Below are 26417 nucleotides of genomic sequence, written 5' to 3' on the forward strand. Positions count from 1 at the left end.
ATTATAAAGTTCCTAACATGGAACTATCATCAACAAATAACTCAACGAGAGAAAAACTCAACATTAATTTAACGAATGTAATTTCAAAACAAACGTGAATTCCTATCACCGCCCATCAAAATAAAAGTGGCCTACACCTCAACATAAAAAGTCTTGAATGTATCGTTCAAATAACGATTTAGAAAAGAATGTAATCATGTATCGTTCAAATAACGATTTAGAAAAGAATGTAATTATGTATCATTCAAATAACGATTTAGAAAAGAATGTAATCATGTATCGTTCAAATAACGATTTAGAAAAGAATGTAATTATGTATCATTCAAATAACGATTTAGAAAAGAATGTAATTATGTATCATTCAAATAACGATTTAGAAAAGAATGTAATTATGTATCGTTCAAATAACGATTTAGAAAAGAATGTAATTATGTATCGTTCAAATAACGATTTAGAAAAGAATGTAATTATGTATCGTTCAAATAACGATTTAGAAAAGAATGTAATTATGTATCATTCAAATAACGATTTAGAAAAGAATGTAATTATGTATCATTCAAATAACGATTTAGAAAAGAATGTAATTATGTATCATTCAAATAACGATTTAGAAAAGAATGTAATTATGTGTCGTTCAAATAACGATTTAGAAAAGAATGTAATTATGTATCGTTCAAATAACGATTAAGACAAGAATGTAATTATGTATCGTTCAAATAACGATTTAGAAAAGAATTTAATCATGTATCGTTCAAATAACGATTTAGAAAAGCAGTGTAAATTACTAACCTGTCGTTCATAAAACGATATTGAAAAGCAGTGCAAATTACGAACCTATCGATCGTAACCAGATATTGAAATAGGACTGAATGAAATGATGAACCTATCAATCGTTCACACAACGGCATTGCAATAGGAATGAATGACATTATAAACCCATCGATCGTTCACACAACGGCATTGCAATAGGAAAGAATAACATTATAAACATATCGATCGTTCACACAACGGCATTGCAATAGGAATGAACAACATTATAAACCTATCGATCGTTCACCCAACTGCACTGCAATTGGAATTAATAACATTATAAACCTATCGATCGTAAACCGATATTGAAATAGGAATAAACAACATTATAAACCTATCGATCGTTCACACAACGGCATTGCAATAGGAATTAACAACATTATAAACTTATCGATTGTTCATATAACGATATTTTCATATAACGATATGAATGAATAAAATTATTCGCCTATCGATCGTTCATATAACGATATAACAATATGTGTAATTATGAACGTACCGATCTTTCATATAACAATTTAATAGGGATGAATGACATGAACCTATCGACTGTTCATATAACGACATAGCAATTGGGATGAATGACATTAGGAACCTATCGATCGTTCATATAACGATAGTAATGAATGGATTGATGAACCTATCGATCGTTCATATAACGACATAACAATAGGGATGAATGACATTATGAACCTATCGATCGTTCATATAACGACATAACAATAGGAATGAATGACAGTATGAACCTATCGATCGTTCACACAACGATAGTAATGAATGGATTGATGAACCTATCGATCTTTCAGATAACGACATAGGAATAGGGATGAATGACATTATGAACCTATCGATCGTTCATATAACGACATAACAATAGGAATGAATGACATGAACCTATCGATCGTTCATATAACTGACATAGCAATAGGGATGAATGACATAAATGCAATTGTGGAAATAACATGGAACACTACAACTATCTTGGCGCCCATTTGACGACCAAGATGTTAACACCGGTTCCACGCGCTCTAGTAAATGGTCAGAGAAGCACCCACGCATGGTCCGCTCCTCTCGGTCTGCTGAAGGATCCCTCACATCACAGACCCGTTGGTCGCTAAGACCTGGTCCCTCGCACCGAGAAAACCAGCCCCCTCTTCCGATCCAACGTCACCAAACACAGCGCATACGTCACAGTAACCCCCACATAGTTCTGTGACTCCACATCAAACGATGTACAAGGCATGGCAGGCATGTATAAAGCACCTCTACAGCTGGTGACTCCACATCAAACGATGTACACGGCATGGCATTTAGGCAGCTCTACAGCTGGAGATTTGCTCCTGTAAAGGGGTGAGCGTCCTGACAAGACTTGGCGTAATGTGATTTGTTTATCGAGAATTTGCACTATATGTATGTACACTAGTTGTGACATATGCGCAGCTACGTACTTAGTTTCTCCCGCTGTAAGCCATTTGTTCGTGTAGCATGGTCTGAGTTTCGCTTAGGATTTCGAAATAACTAAGCCGAAAAAATATACCACCCTCGGGTGACGCTGTACGCGGCAACGAAACCCGAGTACATTTTTGATAACATATACATATTGATATGACTCCTACCCAATTCCGTGACAGAGACAAATGTGCAAACGCGTATTCGGATACAATCTAGCATAATAATTATTGACCTGCCACAGTAATCATATTTGCAAACATTGCTACTATCTTTTTTATAAGTCCGTTTAAGAATTATACTAACCAAAAATATTGAATGACGATTTCTTTATCAAGTTTTATTATTATTTTTAAAGGTTCAACAGATGCGACGGTGACGGGGATTTCATTAGAGGGTACGTACGCAAGGAAACATTTTTTTAAAATCGTGATTTTTTTATCAGTTAGATCAATTACTATGAGTTAAATTTGAACATTAAAATCATTATATCTTGCCAAAATTTTATTTATTTTTCAGCAGATATGTCCGACCATGATATTAGCAAGCTTACAATTGGTATTCTTATTGACCCGATCGTTGGTCAATGATGCCGTAATTTATTAAACAGCTTCCGCTGAAGTGAGAATTTGAGATTCCAGCCTCAAACAAGAACGAGTTTGTGTTTCATTTTAGTTTCACAACTGTTTTGCGTATGCATTTATCGTATATTTTTATACCTTAGCGAATTGGAAATGTATGTGTGAAAATCCTTTTTATGGTGTCTCAAACCTTTACTAACTGTGATGTTGCGAGCTTTCCTTTATTCTAATCCTTCTGTATTGATTCACATACCAATATGTGTAGCTCTGTTTAAACATGCTCCGCTGAACTTTTTTACGGATTGACAGGTACACTTCAGCAATTGCATTCTCTACATACTAAATATAAAAATAAACTACATGGTGATTGTTTAGAGGCATATAAAGACCTTTTGCATGGTGGTGCTGTGATTGACTAACAATTAATCCTGGCTTCTGATTTTAATACTTCTGTTTTCCTAAACGTTTAATTGGTGCAATTTTAAGTGTATCTGCACAAACTGCATTCAGAACACATGCTTTTGTATTGAATCGGAATGTAAAATAAATTACACGCTTACAAGAGTATAATCTAGTATTTACGGCACACATTATCGGACTTTCGTATACGTGATGTTCAATGACCACTAATTTGGAATATATTATAAATTGATAATAACATTAGAAGAAAAAGATTGCATAATAAACGATTATCATAACATCGTTTGGTCTAGGTTTATTCTATGATACCAAAAGTGAATTACGTGACGTTATCAGTATACAGATGTGGACAGTTCTGAGATAGTCCACTGATGAAAACTGTTTTAAACTTCCTCGCAATCCTATACAACACAATGTCCAGATCACCAATGTATCTCTAAAACAGCAATTATGTTGAAACCGCTTTAAAGACTATCAAGAATGTCATTAGAACATTTAGCATCCTAAATGGTCAAATCCAGACATCTAAATACAAACACCTTTTTTAATTATTTTATAATAACACTAAGTCCCTACAGAACTCAGAATCTTCCATGAATTTAATGAACATTGTGCTGAACGGAATTAATTTCAAATGCTTGTCGCAACATAAATAATATCACAAAATCAGACTGTGACAGATTTCACACTTTTTAGAGTGCTCTTGGAAATTGTAATAAATGTAGAATTAAACCAATTGTCACGGCATGAAGGCATACATGCATTTATGTAAAAGTTTAGATAGTACAAATGTGTGGTCAAAGATTGTTGTTATACATAAAACAGTCAACAAAAATGTCCCTTGGTCGAATTTAGACTTCACAAAAGTTACAATGCAATACTATACAATGGATACAGATTTACATATTACATTTAATAATTATAACACCAAGACAAGCATCATCGATCGCCACAGGAATATGATATGCAGAAGAAATAAACTACTTCAACAAAATAATTACAATAGCACATGGTGACTCAGCATATAAACTGGCTGTTTGGAAAGAAATGGCAAAATTTAGCATAAATTTTGAATCATTCATATCTTTGCAAACATTAATGAGATGTTGCAAAATTAATATCCATTTCGCTTTCGAATTTGATTTTAGACATTCTGTCAAGTGTATTATATTATCTTGTTAGTCTTTTACCATTAGATATGGCGGAAACAACAATAATAAAGGTGTCTTTACTACTACCCAGAAAGAACAGTTGATTGCTCAAATTTCCATCAGCTGTGGAACGAAATTTAATAGGGCTAAAACTAAAATAAGTTGAATTAAGAAAATGGTTGACTGAAACAAGTATGTTGAAACACTACACAAGCAAGAGAAAAAATAATTTCCATACAGAAAGTTCTTGGTAGTTAGGTTGATGATCAATGGCTGTATTAATACTTATAATAATTAGTTAGATTTTAGATTAATAAACCTTGAGATTTATATGTCTACTCTTGGGCTGACCTTGTACAATGTAGAGGATCAGATGCATGATCATTTCAGACAAATCTTCAAAATGAAAAAGCCTGATAAGTTACAGTTTGATGAGAGAAAACAAAAAGTATTTAACAACAGTAACGTTTAATATGTGTTGAGGAAATGAAAAATTCCGTATTACAATGTACTCCAATAATTCATTCTGTATACTGCATAGGGTTAATAGAACATTGGATTAGAACGTGCACGGAGTTCACTCAAGATGAAACCAGAACGTTTATTTGACGTTTTATAAAAGCTAATACATGGATACAACCATGCATTTGTAGTTGGCTTTTCATAACGACTGCACGTATCTATGGAACCGAAAAATGAAATTTCTACGTATATTATTAGTACAACTGATGATGATGATAATGATGAGGATGAAACACACTGTGTCCTCTAAAAAGTTTCCTGTGCAAACACAAGGACGGTACAATATGTTTCCTTAGCCCTCTCAACTCACAATAGACAGAGCCTATCTATCATCAGATGACGGCTATTCAATTTCTTCGGTAACATATTCATTCGCATCGAGATACCCTTACGTTCTTATACATTCTTGTATGGTAAAACTACGTCATAATACAGCACGGTATAAATTACTTCTTATACATACTCCAATATATTCTGTCACATCAATACATATTCCTAATCATGTTATACTAAACAATACCACAATAATCAGACGTATTTCTTAACCTTACACTCATACGAAGTGCACAAATATTCAAATATATATGCTCTGATTTATGAATACATCCATAGTAACTAATCATACATGCTTCACCCTTTTCCTAAGCATGTGTAAATTCTAACATAACGCATTCATAAATGCACTAGTTTACTACGAAGTAACATAATGACGAATTACAAAATAAATTCTAACTACAAGCTAATGATCTACATATTTATCTGCATATTAATCAAGCCCATTTCTCATATTAGCATGTTAATGAAACACTACAAAGGTAATTCTCCTTATCATATCAGCACGTTTCTCTCCGTTAACTTTCCATTGTCAGAATCATTCAGTATTTTACGCCGTCACTTCATATTGCACTCAGAAAGGAACTACTTTTTATTGTAATCAAACACGTAGTAGGCGATTTATGTTTTGGTTGTTTACATTTGTTTTCTCATTGAAATAAAGCAGATGTTTGTGGACTACCACATGCTAGCTGCTTTTTCTACATTCGACGCTAACTTCTTTGAAACAATTTTTCGGATTTAGGAGGGCGATAGACGCTAGATTTCATACAATTGCTGGGTCCCTACAAATAACAAGTGACAAAGTATAAACGTCTTCTTTAGCTGGTAATAAAATAGCAAACAATATACTTACAGTTTCACATCCTGAATTTCCTCAAAATGTACTTTCTTAATTCTGCAAATCAGAATTACATGAACCATTCTATGGGTTCTCGAGCTTGATTGCACATTTCAAAACTGTACTGTATTTTCGACTATATTCCAAGTGCAATTACATCCACCTTACTGCACTCAAAATGAAATAAATATTATATTCCATAGCAACTTTCTAATAATTGTGATTGAAAGAGTTATGTTTCCCATATTACGATTTCAAACATTCAATGGCAGAAGAGAACCACACTTGCAGATGTCAACAGGCTGCAGCGTCACCGCTGAAATCCGATGTATTTCGTGTATTTCAAATTTTGATTGGACATCGCTGTGGACCGATCCAATCAAACTTAGCGTACAAGGTCCCTCTTGCTGTCTTTCAGCAGGGGTTAGGATGAGAACACGCCTCGTTCACTCCGCGGTCTTCCCTGTGGTATTGGGACAAAGCTGTAACACCTAGGTGTGGTAACTGCAAGCCTTTTGTTTACATGCGAGCAATGTAATGTGTTTTTCCTCAAGATTCCGGTCTTCTGGCTGGTTACGTTGCGTAAGAGTTCAACACTACACTGCGACAATCTTTTAGACATCAAACACATGGCCGCAGTGATAATTATAAGACAGTAGATTATAGCTTATACATGACATTATAGCTGGGGCTTAGCAAACTTTACGAGTTTTATCACCTGAAAATCATACATTGGCAAATTAAGTGTTGTTGGTCAATGTGTAAAAAAAAGGACATATTAAATTGACGTTTATATTAAATTGACGTTTATATTAAATTGACGTTTATAAGTCAAAATGAACGGCATTTGCTATCTACGTTAGAATTCCTTATAACGGAATACTGCTTTCGTTATTCAAGATTAAGCTGCAAGTCCTTTTAGTATGTCGATTAAAGCAGCAATTACATTGTATATGTATATACTAGGGATATCATATTCATAACTTTCTCCGAAATAAAAATGACTTTAAAATGTATCTGTACTTCCGATAATTTTTGTAAGCACTTATTACGCTGATTTGCCATGGGTAATCGTATATTTTTGTTTTCCCTAGGTTGCTTCAAGAATTTATCACATTATACGATTCGTCATAATCTGTCAGACAAAAATGACCCAAGGCATTGTTTTGATGCGTGTAACAACACTGAATACATAGGATTGCAAGTAAGAACAATGTTATAGCACAGTCAAATATATCATATGATTATAATTTCCTTTCTGAGTTTGATATATAACCTAATTTTTGTGAATCTTTAACCATAATAGCCACATATAAAAACCACATATATCATACAAATTAGAGACATTTCAAGGAACGATGAGTGATTTATATACAGAAGACATTTCTGTACAGAAGAAGCTACATACATGTTTTCTTCTTAGCCGACGGAAAGAACGAGTTTGATCATGCGTAGGGACAGGTTGAGGCATCTGGCGTAGACGTATTCATGAACAAGATCAAATCAGTTATTTCTTCTAATTTGGAATAAACCACGAACGAGATATGTATTTATTGCATACCTCCACTTTACGCTTTTGAAATATATTTAGCTTTACCTATGGATGAACTGCAACATAAAATGGAATTTATAAATGTTCCATTCACTGTATTTAATAGCGTTGGCCTGCGAAATTCAAAGAAGACGTTTAAGTAGTTCCAATAGTGGTGTGTGTTACGCATCAGCAGATTAAACATCAGGATCGAACTCTAGACGAAATATGTATGGTTAAATGACCATGTAACAAAAACTTGATTTTGCCTTCTTTATATGTGTTTCTCTGAAATGATGCGTTTTATCTGAACATATTTAACTCGAAATCCAGAGTAACTGTCATACTCTATGCCATAGGTTAAGATAGTGGCCTAAATGACACCAACGATTAGAATCTATATCAGCTAGATGAACACAGATAAGAGTTTTCCTTTGGATATCTTTTTGTATTATATATTTTTCTCTATATGTAGAAACAAGATTGTTTCTGTAATGCAACACGGGGTGCTTACGCCACAGAGAGAGGTTGCAGTTTTTCATGTCCGGGAGACAGGAATGTTTCGTGTGGCTCTGACAATACAATATATGTGTATTATTATACAGGTAATACATATTAAATATTGATAATAAACCATTATGATATAATTCAAAGCATCCGACTCTCCTTCTTACATTATATTTGTAAAACAATTACAATAAGTATATAGATAACAATGTTCTGCCAACACAAATGTGAATGCATTGGGCTTGCTATTGGTCTGGAAATTGTAGAAATGTCCAGTACCAATTCAAAATATCTCACAATTGTTCTAAATATACTATTCTGAGCATAAGTATAACAGTGTTGAAAAGGTTATTTGTAATGGATTTATTGTGCTTCATTGACACAACGGAACTAAACCCTCTTATAAATGTTTTTCAATTCAGTCTCAAAATACAATATGCTTAATAATATATTTTTAAAATATATAATAGTGCAGATTGATATATGGTGTGCGTGGAGAGAGGATCCACTTTCATTTGAGGTTCGTATGACACACTTTGTGCCACAATTTATATTTACCAAATATACTTATGTCCCTTCCTTAGAATTAAACCAATTTAGTTGATATATTAATTACTGTATAAGCTATCGCGTACTATTTTAAGAAATATTACTTTTCATTCTACTTACAAACCAGACACGAAAGCAACAAAGAAGAGACACAAAGCAACGTACTGAATTTTTTATCCCTTACATGATCTGTATTCTTAAATGTGCTATTTGAAACTTTAGACGTTGCGTCCTTTTGTTCTAATTGCAGTGCTATCTTCAATCTTGTTTGCATCTGTTGTGCAATTCCTTAAGACAAACAGTCCACGAGAATCGAAACAACTTAGGCTTTTTGAAAGCTAGTTTGTCAGTATTCCTCCTCATATGTTGTTTTCCTTTTTACTTAACCAATTCCTGACAGGTGCGATCCCTTGCTGGAAGGAATAAGTTTTAGACATGTAAAGGTTGTGTTGAGTTTAAACGTTGCCGATATGGTGCTACCGTTTAAAATATTCCAGTGCGATCAAAATACAAATTTATGAGACAAAATAAATCTAACATTTTACACGAATGTTTACCTTACCTGACCACAACAATCTGACCGCCACACTTTAACTAGTGGATATGATATATATATATATATATATATATATATATATATATATATATATATATATATATATATATATATATATATATGTATATGTATATATATATATATATATATATATATATATATATATATATATATATATATATATATATATATATAATTTAGCGTATATAACCCTCAGCTTATAGCTTATTTATTGGATGAGTAATTCATAAACCTTGCACAAGTTATGGACTCAGAATACATAAGTTTTAATATGCACCTAACTTAGTTAGCCTCGGTGAAATAGTAGTAGAAACAGCAGTAGTAGTAGTAGTAGTTATAATATACTATCAACAAACTGAATGCCCATTCCCGTGATAATACAAATTATTTTGAATTATTGTACCTCATAAAAGAAGAATAGTAAAAGTGTTACTAAAACATGCCATTGACTAGAAAGGACCTGCGGTCATTCCTGAAAATCAGTTATAATACTCCTAGGTTTCACTTTATTGAGGGGCTCCGAGTAGTCCAGTGGTCGAAAGCACTCATTGTTCCTGATCACTGCCATCTCAAATCTGTCTGCGTGGATTCGAGTCTTATGCTTAGCTAACGTGGGTACGTGAGAAAGCTTGCCAGTAACTTCTCGTGGGTCAGAGGTTCTTCCTGGGGCTTTCCAGGTTCTTCCTCTGCGAGTCTCTTTATTGAACCTAAGTGACAACTTACACCAAGACGCATTTTTGTTTTAATTGCGGAAACATTTATGATAAACTATGTTCATAAAAGAAATATATTGATGTAAGAAAGAGTTTTGTAATCAATCACTACGTATAATGAAATATATAAATTTCCATTAAATGCAGGTGTGCTAGACAATCTCGTTCTTCATATAGAATGTGCATGCGATCGAGTTTTTATTTTCTCAAGGGAGTAAACTCCGATTTGTTTAGTATATGTTAAGCTAAGAGTTTCATATCACAGACATTTTGTATAACGTAAATTATTGCATTTATTTAGAATTTTTATTTTATTATGTTACAATTGTGTTTTTCATCTACTCAGTCACATCATTCCTATTCATAAGCAACAAATTGTAGTGTTTTACTCAAAAGGCATATATACTCTTCCGGTTTAATTACGAAAAAGAAAAAGACAACAACGAGTAGATCGGCAAGAAAAATATTCAGTCACCGATGATTTTTGTTGACAAGGAAATTGTTTGACCGCGATAAACTGTTAATGTGCGTACCTTGGTTAATAAGAACAGTTTATTACTCAGGTTTAAATGTTCCTCACTCCACTTAACTAAGGGGATCTACTAAATTTCTCAATTAGAAGACGTTTTAAGATGGAAGACGATACTCGAGAGCCTTGTATTGCACGATAATTGCAAAATCATTCATAAAAATGAAATAGACATGACCATGTAATTTATAATGACTAGTAACTTCCTAAGTGATTAATCCGTTTCATGTCACGTCTGAATCACTAATTTTAACGTCGCTATATTGCACTGTTGCTGAGAGAGAGAGAGAGAGAGAGAGAGAGAGAGAGAGAGAGATTATCAGCAACTTTATTAAGTATAATAGACATTGGTAGCTATCTCGGTTTTGGAAAAGACAATTAGTAATCATTATTTTTGAAGGACTGGGTGATCTATTTCATTTTCTTGTGCATTTCAGAAAGTGAAAATAGTCTAAAAACATATTGCGTGATATGTTCAATTCGTCAGTCAAGTATTCAAAGGTTTTATACAGGCTTACAATAATAAACAATCCCCCTTGTCCCTTTCTTGGTACTCTATGAAGACGTTACTTACATAAATATATTGACTAAGTCATAAGTACGTTTTGTATTCTGTAAGTGATTCAAACATTGGCTTAATCGTGAAATAATTTACTTAACTTGCACGTTACAAATTGCGACAAAAAACGACTGGTGTCAGTGCTCTTTAGAAATATAGCCCTAATATTTTTAAATGGGACATTTTCATAATTCGAAGCAAACTGGGGGCAAAGGAGTTCATGCCATCTTAAACAGTTAAGACAGTACAGGAACCTGCATTTATGCATAGAAAGGAACACTACTTTGATTTATCAATATAAGTAGTGAAACTGAACTGCAATGAACTATCTTTGCTTAATAATTAACCTTTTATCTTTAGCTATCGGTACTTACAAATGATAAAGTAAAGCTTCTACTTTCTTTTATTCCATTCAGCGCAGACAAATATCAACGTATCGGGAGAGTTTGGATTTGTATATCTTCACGTATTTAAGGCCATCGGTGACGTGCACTATAAATATGAGATCAAAGGAACAAACGATATCACAGAAAAACGTCACTACATATGCTATGACGGTAAGAATTTTTGTACTAGGAAGTTAAAAATACTCGTGCTGTCTATGATTGCTACTTATGTATTAGGATTTCATGTAGCTTTACTGTTATGTTTAAGGTTTTTTTTATGTCAACATGCCAGCTGTAAAATTTTAGCCAGTCATTATAATTTCAATCGAAGACTAATATTAGCAAAGTTTTCATAGGACAAACTCCACTTCTTTTAATTTTGTAATCATTCCAGTTTCATGTTAACCGTGCTTGTTTGCTTTTGAAATATCAGACAAATAAAACAAAATTGGTAAGTACAATGGTTTACGTAAGGCTCATAATAATTCATTAAGCATATGTCGTAGATTAATGTCAGCAAAGTTTTCATCGATGAGATTCCGTTTTTTGTAATTTGGTAATCATCCTACCATCTCGCTAAGCGTGATGTTTTATTCAATATGAAACAATACCGCAAAGCCGGAAAACTAAACAATACACATTAATCATTTTTTATCGTTAATTAGAACCCAGTAAATGCGACTTCAGGTCGGTTGGAGTTGAAATGACTTGGAATGAGGCAAAGACTGAATGTCTTCAGCATAATAAAGGCCTTGTCCCATACCGTATTGCTACTAATGAAACAATATGCACAACGGGGTTACTAGATGGATACTTCTGGATAGGGATGAGTTGGTTTAAGCCAGGTATATCAATAAATCTACCTATCCATATGTCTGTTGTACTGTGACCAAGGTAACCTTTTTCAATTTCTAGTGAATTTTTGACTTGACTGAAACTGAACTTCATTATTGGAAGAATGTATTTTATTATATCTCCTTTATCTTTTCCAGTAATGTGAATTGCATCACCATGGAGAACTCCTTTCTTAGAAATACTTGAAACATCTGACATAGTCATATGGTTAAAGGTGGAGATAATAAAATAAAGTACAACACGTTGAAGTTTATACCTTTTCGAGATAGCAAGGAGTTTAATATATATGTTTCAGAAATCAGTGAGAAATCAACTTTAATTGTTGTAACTGTACAACGTTCCACATAGCCTGATTTGTCCACATTTTAAAATGATACATCTGTTTGAATTCTCCAATAATTTTGCCACAGCTATCATGTTTGGTGTTCCTCTTCTTAACTTCAGAGCTTTAGTGTTCTCATGGAAAATATGACAAATTAAATTGCTTCGAATATTGTGTTGTTTTATCGGCAGTTTTCATTTGCATTATAGAGCAGTCAGTCTGGACTGCAATGCACAAACCCTCATCGACTGATTTTCCTCAAAAGTAAATAAGAAAATTACAAGGAAAGTCAATTGATCGAAATAATAGATCAATGAATATACATTCACAATGAACAATAGCCTGCTGTTGGAATATGTTTGGCTTGCCCAACAATTCTGAACGTGAAGATGCAATTTATATATTAAAACAATGGAAAAGAATCAGATCTGACAAAGGATGTATTAAAGATTGGAAAAGAGTGAAACTGTGGACAAAGACTTTATCATGCAATTTTAAAGCAGAGTAAACTAAACTATTTTTCCTCAAGCTAACATCATTGCCAAATAATTAATTGTTGATAAATGTGTGACAAATACGGATGTTATAATTTATTTGCCAAGTAATAAATACTTTCATTCATGGATGAGATGGGTAGAGAGGACATTTTCTTTTCCTACTTTAAAACCGTATATTTTTCATTATATGATACCAAATATTTGATACTTTAACGAATGACGAAGCTATGAGTTAAAATATATAGAGTGTGATAGCATAAGATGAGATATGTTCGGTATTAACGCGGGAAAAAAAACTTTTCTTTGTATTATATACCAGATTTACTCAAGGATCGAAGTTTACAAGATGCAACTCACTCTTCAGCAAAACACCCTCTTCCCACCTCCCTTTTTCCTAATTTCACATCTTTCATAGCATGATCATAAAATTATACGTGACTTAAAACAGCGATTGGATTTTTTGACCTAATCTGTTGCAATAAATTACAGTTTTGCCATTTTGTTACTATTTGACCCTATCTGAAGACAATGCACATCAGTTTCAGCAATGCATCACAGTGAGTTTAGCGTTGCTGTGAAGGAAATAAAGGGAAATAACTTCAGAGAGTAATGATCGGCATGTGGACAAATTTCTTTATCAAAGATTAACTTCCATGACGAGTTGTAACGCAGTTTCTTTTATTTGTTCTAGCTTACAAAGTACTCGGTTTTGTTGCTGCATGTACACTTTTTGTAGACGCACACAAAGTAAATCGTCTCATGGCATAAATGTGATATTAAAGATATTATATTTTCACATGTGAAAATGTAGGAATGAAAAAATGAAAATTATTTCGCCAAGAACTATTTAAGTATATTATAAAAAGATTTATTTGCGTTTGCAACAAACAAATATGTTTGTCTTAATAACGATTCAAATAAGACAGAAATCCTAGATGAAAGGTTAAGATTCTTAATTCAAACATGATTATTCTATCACTTAAAAGTTTATAATATTTTGACCAGTTCCATCTGTCCGTCTGTTTATAGCTATATCTGTTCAAAATAAGTTAGGCTGAAATTCCCATTGCGTCAGAGGTGAAACGTACAAAATTATTTTTTTCAGTGAGTTACGCGTCATTAATTCCTTCCTCCTATTAGTACCCCTTGGTAAAAAGTAGAAGAAAAAACATCAGTTCCTTATTGGTGGCATGGTACATTACTGTTCAGGATAGAAGGCTCAACAATGTCCTCCGTCATCATTCAACCACACCTTTGGCATAATTAAGAAACCAAAATTTGCGAACACTATGTTTCACTTGCAACAGTGGGTTTGTATCATCATTATATGATTATCGACTTTTATTGCTTTGACACATTTCAGTTATTTTCGTGGATTTAAACACGTATTTTGATGAGAATGAATCATGAGTTACCAAACTTCTATAATCATAATTAGTGCAAGGCTATTTCAGAATCTACAACTACCATCTCTACAACATCAGTGACAACGATGACGCAGAGAACAACAACAATGCGAAGAACAACCACCATGGTAACAATAACATCAGCAAAATCAACAAATATCAAAAGTGGATCGGTGACATTATATATTACAACCCCGGTTAAGTCAACTTCCAGTGGCGAAAAAACATCTACTCTAAGTATGTATACCAATACCACCTTAGTAATAGTCACAGTCGTTATCTACGACCATGTTATCAGAGAGATTGCAAATATACTAAATACAGTGTATTGCAGTGTAGTGTAGTGTAGCGTAGCGTAGTATAGTGTAGTGTAGGGCGGTGCGGTGCGGTGCGGTGCAGTATAGTATAGTATAGTATAGTATAGTACAGTAGGATCTAGGAAGTGTGGGTCAGAACCGCCTGCTTCCCACAGAAATAAAAAAGAAACGAGCGCAAAGCAGCCAGAAAGTTTATTCTTCGCTTTTACAGCTTGATTGTGGAAAGCATGTCCTGGTAACGCCTAAAATGAAGGAATAAAGAGGTTATTAGCCCTCTGCGTTCCTATCAGGGTTAATTTCCCAAGATTCATCGTTATTAAGCATATTTTAATATGATGGTATAGTTACATCACATTATATTTATGACGTATTAGAAAAAGCAGTGAACTGCGTTACAGTTAAGTTAATAAAGTATACAAACTCTTCGTCAAATAATATTGACAATGCTGATCGAAAAAAATTAGATTGTACAAATACCTTCATGCTAGAAAAGTATGAAGCCTTTAACCAAGGAAACCTAAGTATTGGCATCGAGAATATATTATTCCTTCTACAATGTTTTGAGAAAACCATAAACATAAATAAAACATTTACAGTGTACTTTGTTACAGTTGATTATATTTTATGTCATGTTATCTACCTAGCGTGTGAGAAAAAAAAAGACTTTTTAAGGCTGTATCACGCTACTTGGTCTCTTTAAATGTTGTTCAAAAGATGACACTGCTTTGATTGTGATAAACCAAAAAGAAGGTCAAATATGTACAACATGTAATGAAGAGATTCCTTCGGGAAAAGCAAATGGAATGAACTTTCATTCGACAAAATAAATATCGATCCAGATGTATGCACATTTTCAAAATTTCTTGAGACTTTTAATAAGGATCATCTGTCATAGTTCAGAGATGAGGAAAATTGCAATGACCTCACGCCTATTATAACCTAAATTAATTCAGTTATTCTCAGTAACCATTAAACACGGATGGAACTCAATCTTTGCACTGCCGATTGCGATTGCCAAAAAATGGAAGATTAATGCTTGCGATTTTTTAATGATACATTCCTTTTTCTTTCGTGAATGGTCATTTGTCTCTCCTAGGACAGGAGTGATACAAGAAAGGTCTAACATAAAAAATATAAAATAAAATAAAACACTATGATGGGCGAATTTAGAGGAAACATTGAGCATAACAATACAACATAATAAATAAAAAGAAAGTTTTGGGATGCCTTCGCGAGTTTCGAAATCGCAACCTCTTGTTTGGCAGCCAGGACAAACAGATAGGCAAATGTGTGTGTTTTATATAAAGATAAACATGGGATATTGCTTTTTCAACGCATGTGTGACCGTTTAACAAATTAAGGTTAATTAAAAGTGGCTAATACAGAATGGCGTTGAATCTTATTGATTCTAAGATAGATACCTACTGTAGATACCATACAGCGCGCATTTTCAGCCATAGCGACATTTTAGCGAAACGAACGAAATCAGAGTTATATCAAGAAATTGTTTCATATGAAAATTTACCACTTTAAATATTTTAACCACTCGAGATCGGCTGTCGTTAAAATGTAACTAGCCCAACTCAATATAGGTCAATGTTGAGTACAGAAGTCGTTGTTACATAGTTTATTTATAGTCTTTCTGGTTCAAAATATTTCAGAAAAAAAAACACCCGGTATTTGTAATGAAAATGCAAATTTGCCCTTGAACGTTTGACAGAGTTGAGCACAATTTGCACTTACATGACATTTTCCAGGAAGTAATACTTTATGTCGTAAGGAATCCCGAACAAGGCGTCCTTTCAATAGGAACTTGTTATAGAACATTATGACAAGACCACCTCCACTTTTGAAAATGTCCAAACGTGTGTCACAGTTTATATTTTTTTTAAAAATACTTTATACAACTTTACAGAGCTCTGGACACATACATATGCAAATCACTGTAAACGTTCTTTATAAGCAACCCATTTGTGTCAAAGAAATTAAAATCCTGACCTGTATACTAACCAATAAATATTTTGTATAACTGAATTAACATCACTATCTGGATACTATTATTTATTAATGTTAATGAAAATAAAATTCATTTATTTTCAGTTGCAGTTTCTGTGATCATACCTGTCGTCCTTATAGCCACTGTGGTGTCAGTTGTCATTCTCTACAAAAAAAAAATTGTTGTGCTTCAAACGGAGTCAAAATAGGTTTGCGAACGAATTATTATTTGTTCAGATGTTCTGTTATAGTATCCATGCACGAGCAAATAAGTTTCGTTTGAATGAGTTAGGATACGCACGGGTTAGGAACATGAATACTAAATAAAATACAATGGAAGCTGTACGAAAGAGATACAAGTTTACATACGTATTGTTCTAGGTATTCTTGAGTAACAAAGGAAAATATAAGATGCATAATGTATGCGATTATATTTAATAACGTAACTCAGAACAAGTGATCAATTAAATAGCTAATTATCGACAAAATCCCTATTCATAATACTTTCAAGACATCTTCGCTTTCATCGACAAATAGTGCTCTCTCTCTCTCTCTCTCTCTCTCGCTCTCTCTCTCTCTCTCTCTCTCCTACTACCAATGTATCTATTTTAAGGGTATTTATCTAATCCAACTCTCAGGTCATCACCATATTAAACCATTACCATACGCCATCTTAATAAAATACTGGCTACATTTCATGTGTATCCCGCTCAGTTCCTACCTTTAGTTAACTCTTTTATGTGTACTGACAATCACGATAACGAAGGTCGTAAACACTGCTAGTTTCTATCAAACAATATTATATACTTTAAGTTTCCAGCTTGTTAGTTCTTTCTTTCAGCTCACTCCTTATCATGCGCGAGATTTCGTACTGAAAGTGGAAGGTCCAATTTAAGATCTAAACAATGTATACAATATTTTTAAATGTTCAGATATATGTATACTAAGAATCGGTGCTTTTATTTGTACATTTTAAATTTGTAAACACTAAACGTATGAAATACATGAAATAGTTGTTGTAATGAGTGAAATCGTATTCTCTCTCTGTCTTAATTGATTAAAGACTAGTGATTTATTTAATTGTACGTATTTCTGTATGTTTACTTTGAAAAGTTATATGATTTGATTAGTGTACTTTTGACCAAGTTTATCAGATGTGTTCGACGTTTATAAAATTATTATCGTCTTTGGAGCCCAGGTGTTTCAGCTAACTATCATCAAAAGCCATTTAAATAAATATCATACTAGATGCACATGAGGCATAGCGTAAACTAGGTGCATAAAATCTGCTTCATAAACACAAAATATGGAATCTTATCGCAAACAAACTTGAGTCTTATAACAATTAAATAAAAGATTAGAGTATGTCATCAAATTTGACGCTATGCCATTTAAAACGCGGCAATGCTTATCACGGTGTTGTGTTATTTGCAGGAAAACCCTGACATAAAGGTAACATATTGATGAATAAAACTTTTATGTCAAAAGGTCAGGATTAAAAAACTATTGTACCTGTTTATGAACATTTCTAACAAATGATTTTATGATAGTTTCTGAACTTTTCTCGAAAAGAAGGTAACTTGGAGCTCTCTTCTTGTATCCAGAAATTTTCATATAGGATGACTGGAACAAATATTAACTTTCAGAAAGAAAGAGACATATGTGCTTTTCGCAGTTTGGTTGCATATATTGAGAGAGCTTTATTTTCACTGCAGGGTTGGAGAGAATGGGAGTATTAAGACTAAACAACTGGAGATTCCAAGTGTTGATCCTCTAAACACTATAACTGCAATACCCAATGTTCCACCAGGCTCGACGATGTCTTATCTTTGAAATTACAGATCCGTAACGGCAGAACAAGGTGACAATTAAAGAAGTTTATTTTCAAATAATTTGTGGGTATCATTGTTGGATTCTTTTTGATCTTATTGTTCCTCGTTTTGTAAATCTCAACCATTTAGGTTGCATGTTATCATCAGAACCCAAACCAATAAAGGAACAAAATTGAACATTTTCAAACATTGCTTCCATTGCGCATTGTAAGCGTCTGAAATTTCAGCACTTTCTTTTATGCTTAGTATATTTCATGTCTCTGTTTTGTAATTGCCCTTCACAAAGATTTAATGAAAGAAAAAGCTCCATTGCCAAAGACGTGACGAAAGAAAGAAGCGCCTTGAAACTCTGTTGTAATTGCTCTTGCCAATTACATAATGAAAGACAAAATTACGTAGTCACTGTTTTGTAATTGCTCTAGTCAAGGACTTAACTAAAGACGAAAGCGTATAGGCACTGTGTTGAACTATATATTGTTAGCTTGCATATGTAGGTAGGTATGCATATCTGCATGCATGTATGTATGTATGCATTCACGCACACACACACACACAAACAAATACATGTGTGTGTGTGTGTACACATTGCCTGCATTAGGAGGAAAACCCCATGTTTACACACCAACATTATGAGGACCACCGACATTAGGAGGATATCATCCTAATGCTTCCTCCTAATGTATGTGGAGCAACATGAGAAAGAACTTGAATATTGGAATTTGTGTGTAATTTTTGAAGTTATATTGTAATGCATTTTGGTCATATTGGTTGGACCGAAATCTTGGATGGATATGATAACAGGTAACGAAAGTGTGAAAAACAATATTTCCTTATGTTATCTGACATACCTTGGGAGGACCTGATTGAAATGTGTACCAATTGTCACTGGAAAGCCTTGCTAAAGATATCCATAGTTGCAAAAAATATGTATTTATTAATTTTCTAAGATTCATATAAATTGCTTTAAAAATAAGAGAATACACACCTGATTTTTGCAGTCCTGTCAACGTTGGTGTGTAAACATGTCGCATGATAAGTCCTCGCAATGTTTGTGTGTAAACAAATTGACTATTGAAATTTCTCGTGTTTATGTAAATACCAATGATACGATCTCTCAGCATTGCTTTTTTCCGATAGATGATTACTTACAGAAATTAGACACCTTAAACCACCTTAACTTTTCAGCCTTCGACCGCATTTAAACTCTGTAAATAAATGATTTTATAATTAGGGCACTGTAGCCAATATCTTGAGTTTTGTTAAAGTTTGAATAAGAAAAACATTCAGTGGTTTTATTGGACATTTCTTCCTGATGACTAATGATATATCACATCTTGCTCTTGACTAAGCCAACTAGCAAATTACTAGTAAATAAGGGAATAGACATGGGAAGGATCATTACGAGACTTTACGCCTTATAAGTATTCAGAACGTACTTGAGTCACCCATACCTATGCAAAATATCAACTCATATCAACTCAAAATATTCGCGAAAGTGAAATGTGTCAGTAGGACATAGGACATTTCTTGGTGAAACCATGTACCTACTAATGTGTGAATGGTGAAATTTGTAGAATCAATGTACTCAGATGCTTACAAGAGGAATTTACCTATAGTATGGTAGAAACAATGTAAAGTCTTACATAGAGAAATTCTTCAAAACCAAACTGTGTATAGCTATGATTGAACAAAACGTGTCACATGCAAACCCGATCCTCCTCTGTGACTTCTTCCCACCGAAGTCCCGCAATTAGGAAAGCAACATTAGTAAAGAATTGCCCACACTGCATTTTATGTACTGATCTGGGCTTGCTTTGTCACACGTCGGAAAGAAATGCCCAACTATTATGTTAAAAGCGTAATGACATACCTGTAGTATCCCGTGATAATAATGATAACAACGACAAAATGAATCAAAATTAGAAGCAGATGAGGGCAACAACTTACAGATCTTATGTTTCGAACAATGTCGGGGAAGAAAGGTTAGGGTAGGGGGCATCATCTTCCGTAAGCACTTTTCTCATTTTAATTCAAGCACAACACGATTAAATATTATTTTTGTAAGAAGATGATATTCCACCGTTAGTTCTAAAGTTATAATCTCAAATGAAAGCGGTTTATTTATTCTCAGAGAGTTATTGTCTAGATTTATCCTAAATTTGTTTATCTGATAAACATATTTTCCCCACCGAATTGTATAATATCAAAATTAGAGAAACAAGTATACCTATCGTGGGGTTAGAGATTGTACAAATACATTTGTATTCATAACGCTTTTGTAATTGTTCTAAACTATTGTCAACATTTTCTTTTAAATCTTTCCTTCTATTTTTAAATATTGATCACAGTATTAAATGTAAAATTATCATAAGCCGCTTCACCTTTCGAAATATCTATAAGACCATTGTTTATTTTTCAACCAATAAGAAAATATTTTTCCTATGCCTCGGATCTTATTATTCTTTGCTCCTAATACATCACTTTATCTGACGTATCAGGGGAATAAAACCATTTTGCAAAGCTTACAAGTTTAAACGTTTATATACACAAAAACTCCTAGTTATGAGTGAAATAATTAACCATCCTTAATATTTAATGTAAAAGACGAGATAAATTGTCTGTTGTATATTTAATTTTTAATTCTCGATAAGACACTTCCTGAATTTTTTTTAAGTTACCTTCTAATTCATAGATTTGTAATTTATGTGTGTCAGCGGGATCACTGTCATGATCATCGGAATGTGTAAAATTGAAATACATTTATCTGCATTTGGCATGAAACACAATATAGAGTGGGTTTGCTTTAATTATTGTTTCTAATTGTTAATATAAATGCCTTGTGTACATTAAGTTATTTAATTTTGTTATATATTTGGACGATATTTGTATCTTTCTTACTGTTTCCGCCTGATAAGCTCAAGCTTAAAATGCGTAATGGACTGCTCTGTGATACAAATAAACGTTTTGTTTAAAACAAAAATGTTGAGCGTCAGAATTTATTCTTACGTGAGTTTACTTGAATTTTTCAAAGACATATGATCAAAATGTACTCAACCTAATAACTGCACTAGTTTATGTCGCACGCCCTCACCCCACCTCGACCCACCAACACCCACACACAGTATATATATATATATATATGATCTCAAATGGGTAATGGGTACCTTCTTTCGTTTGTCATGAGTAAAACATAGTCATAATCAAATTTGAAATAGTAAAGGCAGATTATAAATTTTTGTAAACTTATGTATCAAATAAACAGAACATTTTACACCCCCAAAAATCAATTTTCAACACAAAATGTCCAGTGCATGAGATGTCACATTGTTTGATACGATGCACAGCACAAGTCTGAGTTGGCCTACACAACGCACTGCAAGCGTTTACTTAGATATTTAACTTCACAAATAAACATTACATTGTTGCGGTATTTTTAAGAAAAGAATGTCACTGAATACAGAAATACACATATTTACTGTAATGTATGTGTGACCGGTTGTCTGCAGTACCGACTATGTGATATATATATATATATATATATATATATATATATATATATATATATATATATATATATATATATATATATATATATATATATATATATATGTGTGTGTGTGTGTGTGTGTGTGTGTGTATTTAAGCATGTACTCTTACGTGATCAGTCTTCGTTACGGATCATTACCATCTCACCTCTGTCTGCGTGGGTTCGAGTCTCGGATTCGGCCAATGTGGGTACGTGAGAAAGTTTGCCAGTAGCGTTCCGTAGATCGGTGGTTCTTTCCGGTGTTTTCCCGGTTCTTCCTCCACCATTAACACTGGCCGCCATGTATAGCATATTGTCTGCTGAAAAATTGCGATACACCACACAACAACAACAACTTACCTGATCAGGTTTGTAGTGTGGCTCTGTGGCGTACAAAATGAAATGTAGAAATTACAATATGACGGTTAAGAGTTGTCTCCATTATTATAGCTCTTCCTTTACTACTTGGCAATCGTCGAGCTAAAACAAAAGATAATCACTGTTTTGATCTCTGTGACTTTGACTTTTAACATATTATCCTGTAATTTTCAACGTATCGTCTATAACAATACTTCGTGATACGTACCTACATCCCTTTACCTAGAACAGTTATAAGAGCAATAAGGTAGAAAGCCAGGACAGAAACAGTTCAATCTTAGCCTTTACCATAAAGCAAACTGTGTTACGTAGTGTTCCCATCAGTAATGTTAATAAGGAATAATAAGTTTCATTAATTTATCTCGAACTCAGTTACAGCTACAGAGCGTAAAGTGCAAAGGGCAGAGCGATGATCCAAAGAACGCATGGATGGAAGAAAGAAACAGTTATAAACGCGAATAACATGTACAACTCTTCTCGGGTACAGGCGGGCACAATAACATTTCATGCAAAGGTGACAAAAAGATAAGGATATTCGCCTAAACGTCTAGGTTTCATAATTAAGATTCTTTCGAGAAACCTATTTCATATCAATAACATGTGAAGCAGATCACCATTGCCATACTGAGCAGTTTTCCGTTTATATTGATTATATGTTGATAGTGCGAAGGCTTATTGCTCCCTGGATTATATGGTACTAAAGAAAGGTTGGATGTTTAGAAAGAACTTCTTTGATTGGTGACAAAAAGATAAGGATATTCGCCTAAACGTCTAGGTTTCATAATTAAGATTCTTTCGAGAAACCTATTTCATATCAATAACATGTGAAGCAGATCACCATTGCCATACTGAGCAGTTTTCCGTTTATATTGATTATATGTTGATAGTGCGAAGGCTTATTGCTCCCTGGATTATATGGTACTAAAGAAAGGTTGGATGTTTAGAAAGAACTTCTTTGATTGGTCTGAAAAAAGAGTTCAGTGAGTTTCATCGAGGAACCAGTCAATCACGCTATGGCTTGCACAACTGGATTTGAATTGACGCGTTAAGGCTAGAATGGATGTGGCCTTAATATGTTTTTCATACTACTACAAACAATTAACTCATCAGCAGATAATAACATAAATCCCAAGTATATTGGGAATGATTGATTCTCATCTCAAGGTTATCTACGTCTACTGCTAATTTTTGAACTAGGAAAATGTCATTGGCGTTCTGGTTCAGGCAGGAATGGAAAGAGTATCAGTCAGTGTATGTCTTTCGACAGTTGGATCGGTCTGTACGTGTGCAGAATGCAGTTAGAAATTAAACAGAGAAACCTTAACTTATATACTTTTTGGCTGTGCATTTTGTTCGACCTATAAATGTATGTACATGAACAAGATTGTAAAAGGAATAACTGGCAAGAAGGGCTATGAGGAAGGGATAGACATGTTAATGTCACGGAGGGTAACAATAACAAGGTGTATATCACCACTACGATCTATTTCTAGAGTTCTGTTACAAGGCATTGATACAGGTGCCTGTCGATTCTGATCCATCAAGACTACAAAATTCTGAAACCCCCAAATTTATATTTCCTCTGACCAAATCAACCAAAAATTCTATCAATGGTAGCATAGAAGACCGTGCAAATTCTAAACTATTCTGCTTGTAAATGTGAATGGTTATCACAGACCGTTCAGAAGGTATGCAATTAACTGACTGAATGTCATCGTCAAAGACGAAGATGAAAAAGTAATATAATTTCAATGTTTTTCAGAGAAGGTATGTGTGTTATGATCGTAATGGTTTTCCTTTGAACACTGACACAAACAGAGGAGAGAGATCGTACACTTACATTTATAACTAACACTAGCTTAAACCTCAAGAATACGTGTATATTTGTATGCAGCTCATATAAAATATTTGCAAATGTCCAATTATTATTATTATTATTATTGTTGTTGTTGTTGTTGTTGTTGTTATTATTATTATCATCATCATCATCGTGTGCAGTGCGTGCTCAACCATTTAACAACATCATCAACAGCAAGGTGCTGAGCCTGCATTCCACCGGGGAACGTTGTCAGTGTCCAGTTGTTCACAATGTGTGACATCGTCTAAAGAACTCCACAGGAACAGGAAGAGTTAGTGGCTTTGCCACATCGGACGAGGTTGACTGCACAACTACCCTGTCCTGTCCGAAAGTGGTTCAGTGTGGTTCACAGTTGACGTGGAAGGTTAAAGCCAGGAGGGCAGATAGGTTGCTCAACTACGAAGGAGTGGTTTACAACATCTGTTGAAGACCACTCGAGACTCCATGCAGAAATAGCGCTCATATCCTCCGGCATCGAACCTATCCAGATTGGGCGTCTCGTAATCAAGCGGACTTCTGGATGCAAGGTTGTGTCCATATACAGTGGAAGTTTCTCAGTGGCATAGACCATAGCCAACATTTGTGTGAGTTGCTTCCTGGCGACGCAGATGTGGAGGAGGGATGTTACTGATTACCAGCAGCCCATGTAAAGGAGTAGGACGTAGTGTTCCAGAGGTTATGCGCATTGTTGTGCTGAGCTGGACATTAATTAACTTAGTGTAAGATGATCGAGTCCAGACAGGAGCGCAATACTCGGATGTCGAATAACAGAGGGCCAGTACTGATGTCTTGAGTGTCTGAGAAGCTAGCGCCCCAGGTTGAGCCAGTAGTTTGTTTCGAGTGCAAAGTTTTGATGCAATTTTCTTCAGGTGGTTGTAGAATGTCATTGATCTGTCCAGAGTCACACCAAGGTATGTTGATGTTGGGTGTGTTTTATTTACTGCCCATTGAGGAGGATGCAAAGCTCACGGTTTGCATTTCCATTGTTAAGGTGGAAGACTGTCTTTGTTGCGCTTGGCTGTCGACGCTTCTTCTTGAAGAAGCTCGTCATGTCATCCAGGTCCTTCTTCAGTAACCCCTCAAACTCAGTAAATAAGCAAATTTGGGTCCGGAGAGCAATGTCATCTGCATACATGATCTTGCGCAACTGTGTTACAGGTAAGTCATTGATATAGACATTGAACAAATTTGGTGAAAGAACAGACCCTTTTGGGAGTCCATTAGTCTGACGCATCCACCAGCTGCAGCTCTCTCTCTCTGATGTACATTCTGAAGCGCCTGTTGCAAAGGAATAATTTAATAATCTCAACTATCTAGCACGGCAATACTGTCTAAATTTTCAACAGCAGTCCTGCAAGCCAGACCGTGTCATATGCCGCTGTTAAATCCAGAAAAAAACAACTCTAGTTTTAAGGTTACTCTGAATTCCGTTTTCAGCAAATGTAGTCAGGGCAAGGACTTGATCACAAGTGCTACGGCCATGCCTGAAGACTACCTGCTCAACAGTTATGATTGTCACCAAGTCAGGACCAATTCTTTGGAGAATCAGGCGCTCCAGTATCTTAAAACAGACTGAAAGCAAGCAGATCGGCCGATAACTCGCCTCATTGTGGCGATCTTTGTCAGGCTTTGGAACTGTAATAATCTTTGACTTTCGCCACAGAGTCGGCATGCACGTTTCCCTAACAATCCGGGTGTAAAAAGCGGCAAGCCATTAATTTGCCTTCGGGCCAAGATGCATCAGGAACGCAGGAAGGATGTTGTCATATCATGTTGCTTTGCCTGATTTGATGCTGCATAGCACCATTTTAAGTTATGTTGTTGCAAATGCCTCTAGAGTATTTTGATCTAGTTCATCTGACTTCTGACGGCAGTATTTTCGGCACTTATCTTGTACTTGACGTCGGTGCTGTTTCTCTAAGGGTGCTTTTGCCACTTGTAATATGTGGCCAGCCACATAATTTGGCTTGACA

General features: G+C 34.4%; 1 protein-coding gene across 3 annotated transcripts in view; it reads left to right on the forward strand.

Moving 5' to 3' along the window:
• LOC149770963 (uncharacterized) overlaps positions 1 to 26417 on the forward strand; it is a 61795-nt gene that overhangs the window by 25982 nt on the left and 9396 nt on the right. Inside the window, exons 4-11 of one of the 3 annotated variants that reach the window (XR_016418426.1) lie at positions 2618 to 2656; positions 7202 to 7311; positions 8114 to 8243; positions 11489 to 11629; positions 12124 to 12303; positions 14587 to 14775; positions 16956 to 17059; positions 18566 to 18711. Coding sequence is in view for 2 of the 3 variants with exons in the window: in XM_089948938.1 (XP_089805064.1) it covers positions 2618 to 2656; positions 7202 to 7311; positions 8114 to 8243; positions 11489 to 11629; positions 12124 to 12303; positions 14587 to 14775; positions 16956 to 17059 (893 nt within the window). In the remaining variant the exon portion in view is untranslated. Of the gene's footprint in view, positions 1 to 2617; positions 2657 to 7201; positions 7312 to 8113; positions 8244 to 11488; positions 11630 to 12123; positions 12304 to 14586; positions 14776 to 16955; positions 17060 to 18565; positions 21663 to 26417 lie in introns of those variants that run through there. The other 2 variants (XM_089948938.1, XM_089948939.1) reach the window with 2 other exon arrangements.

The sequence above is a fragment of the Sinohyriopsis cumingii genome, unplaced genomic scaffold (genome assembly GCF_028554795.1).
Source record: "Sinohyriopsis cumingii isolate HCF-2022 unplaced genomic scaffold, ASM2855479v2 utg002183l, whole genome shotgun sequence".
NCBI lineage: Eukaryota > Metazoa > Mollusca > Bivalvia > Unionida > Unionidae > Sinohyriopsis > Sinohyriopsis cumingii.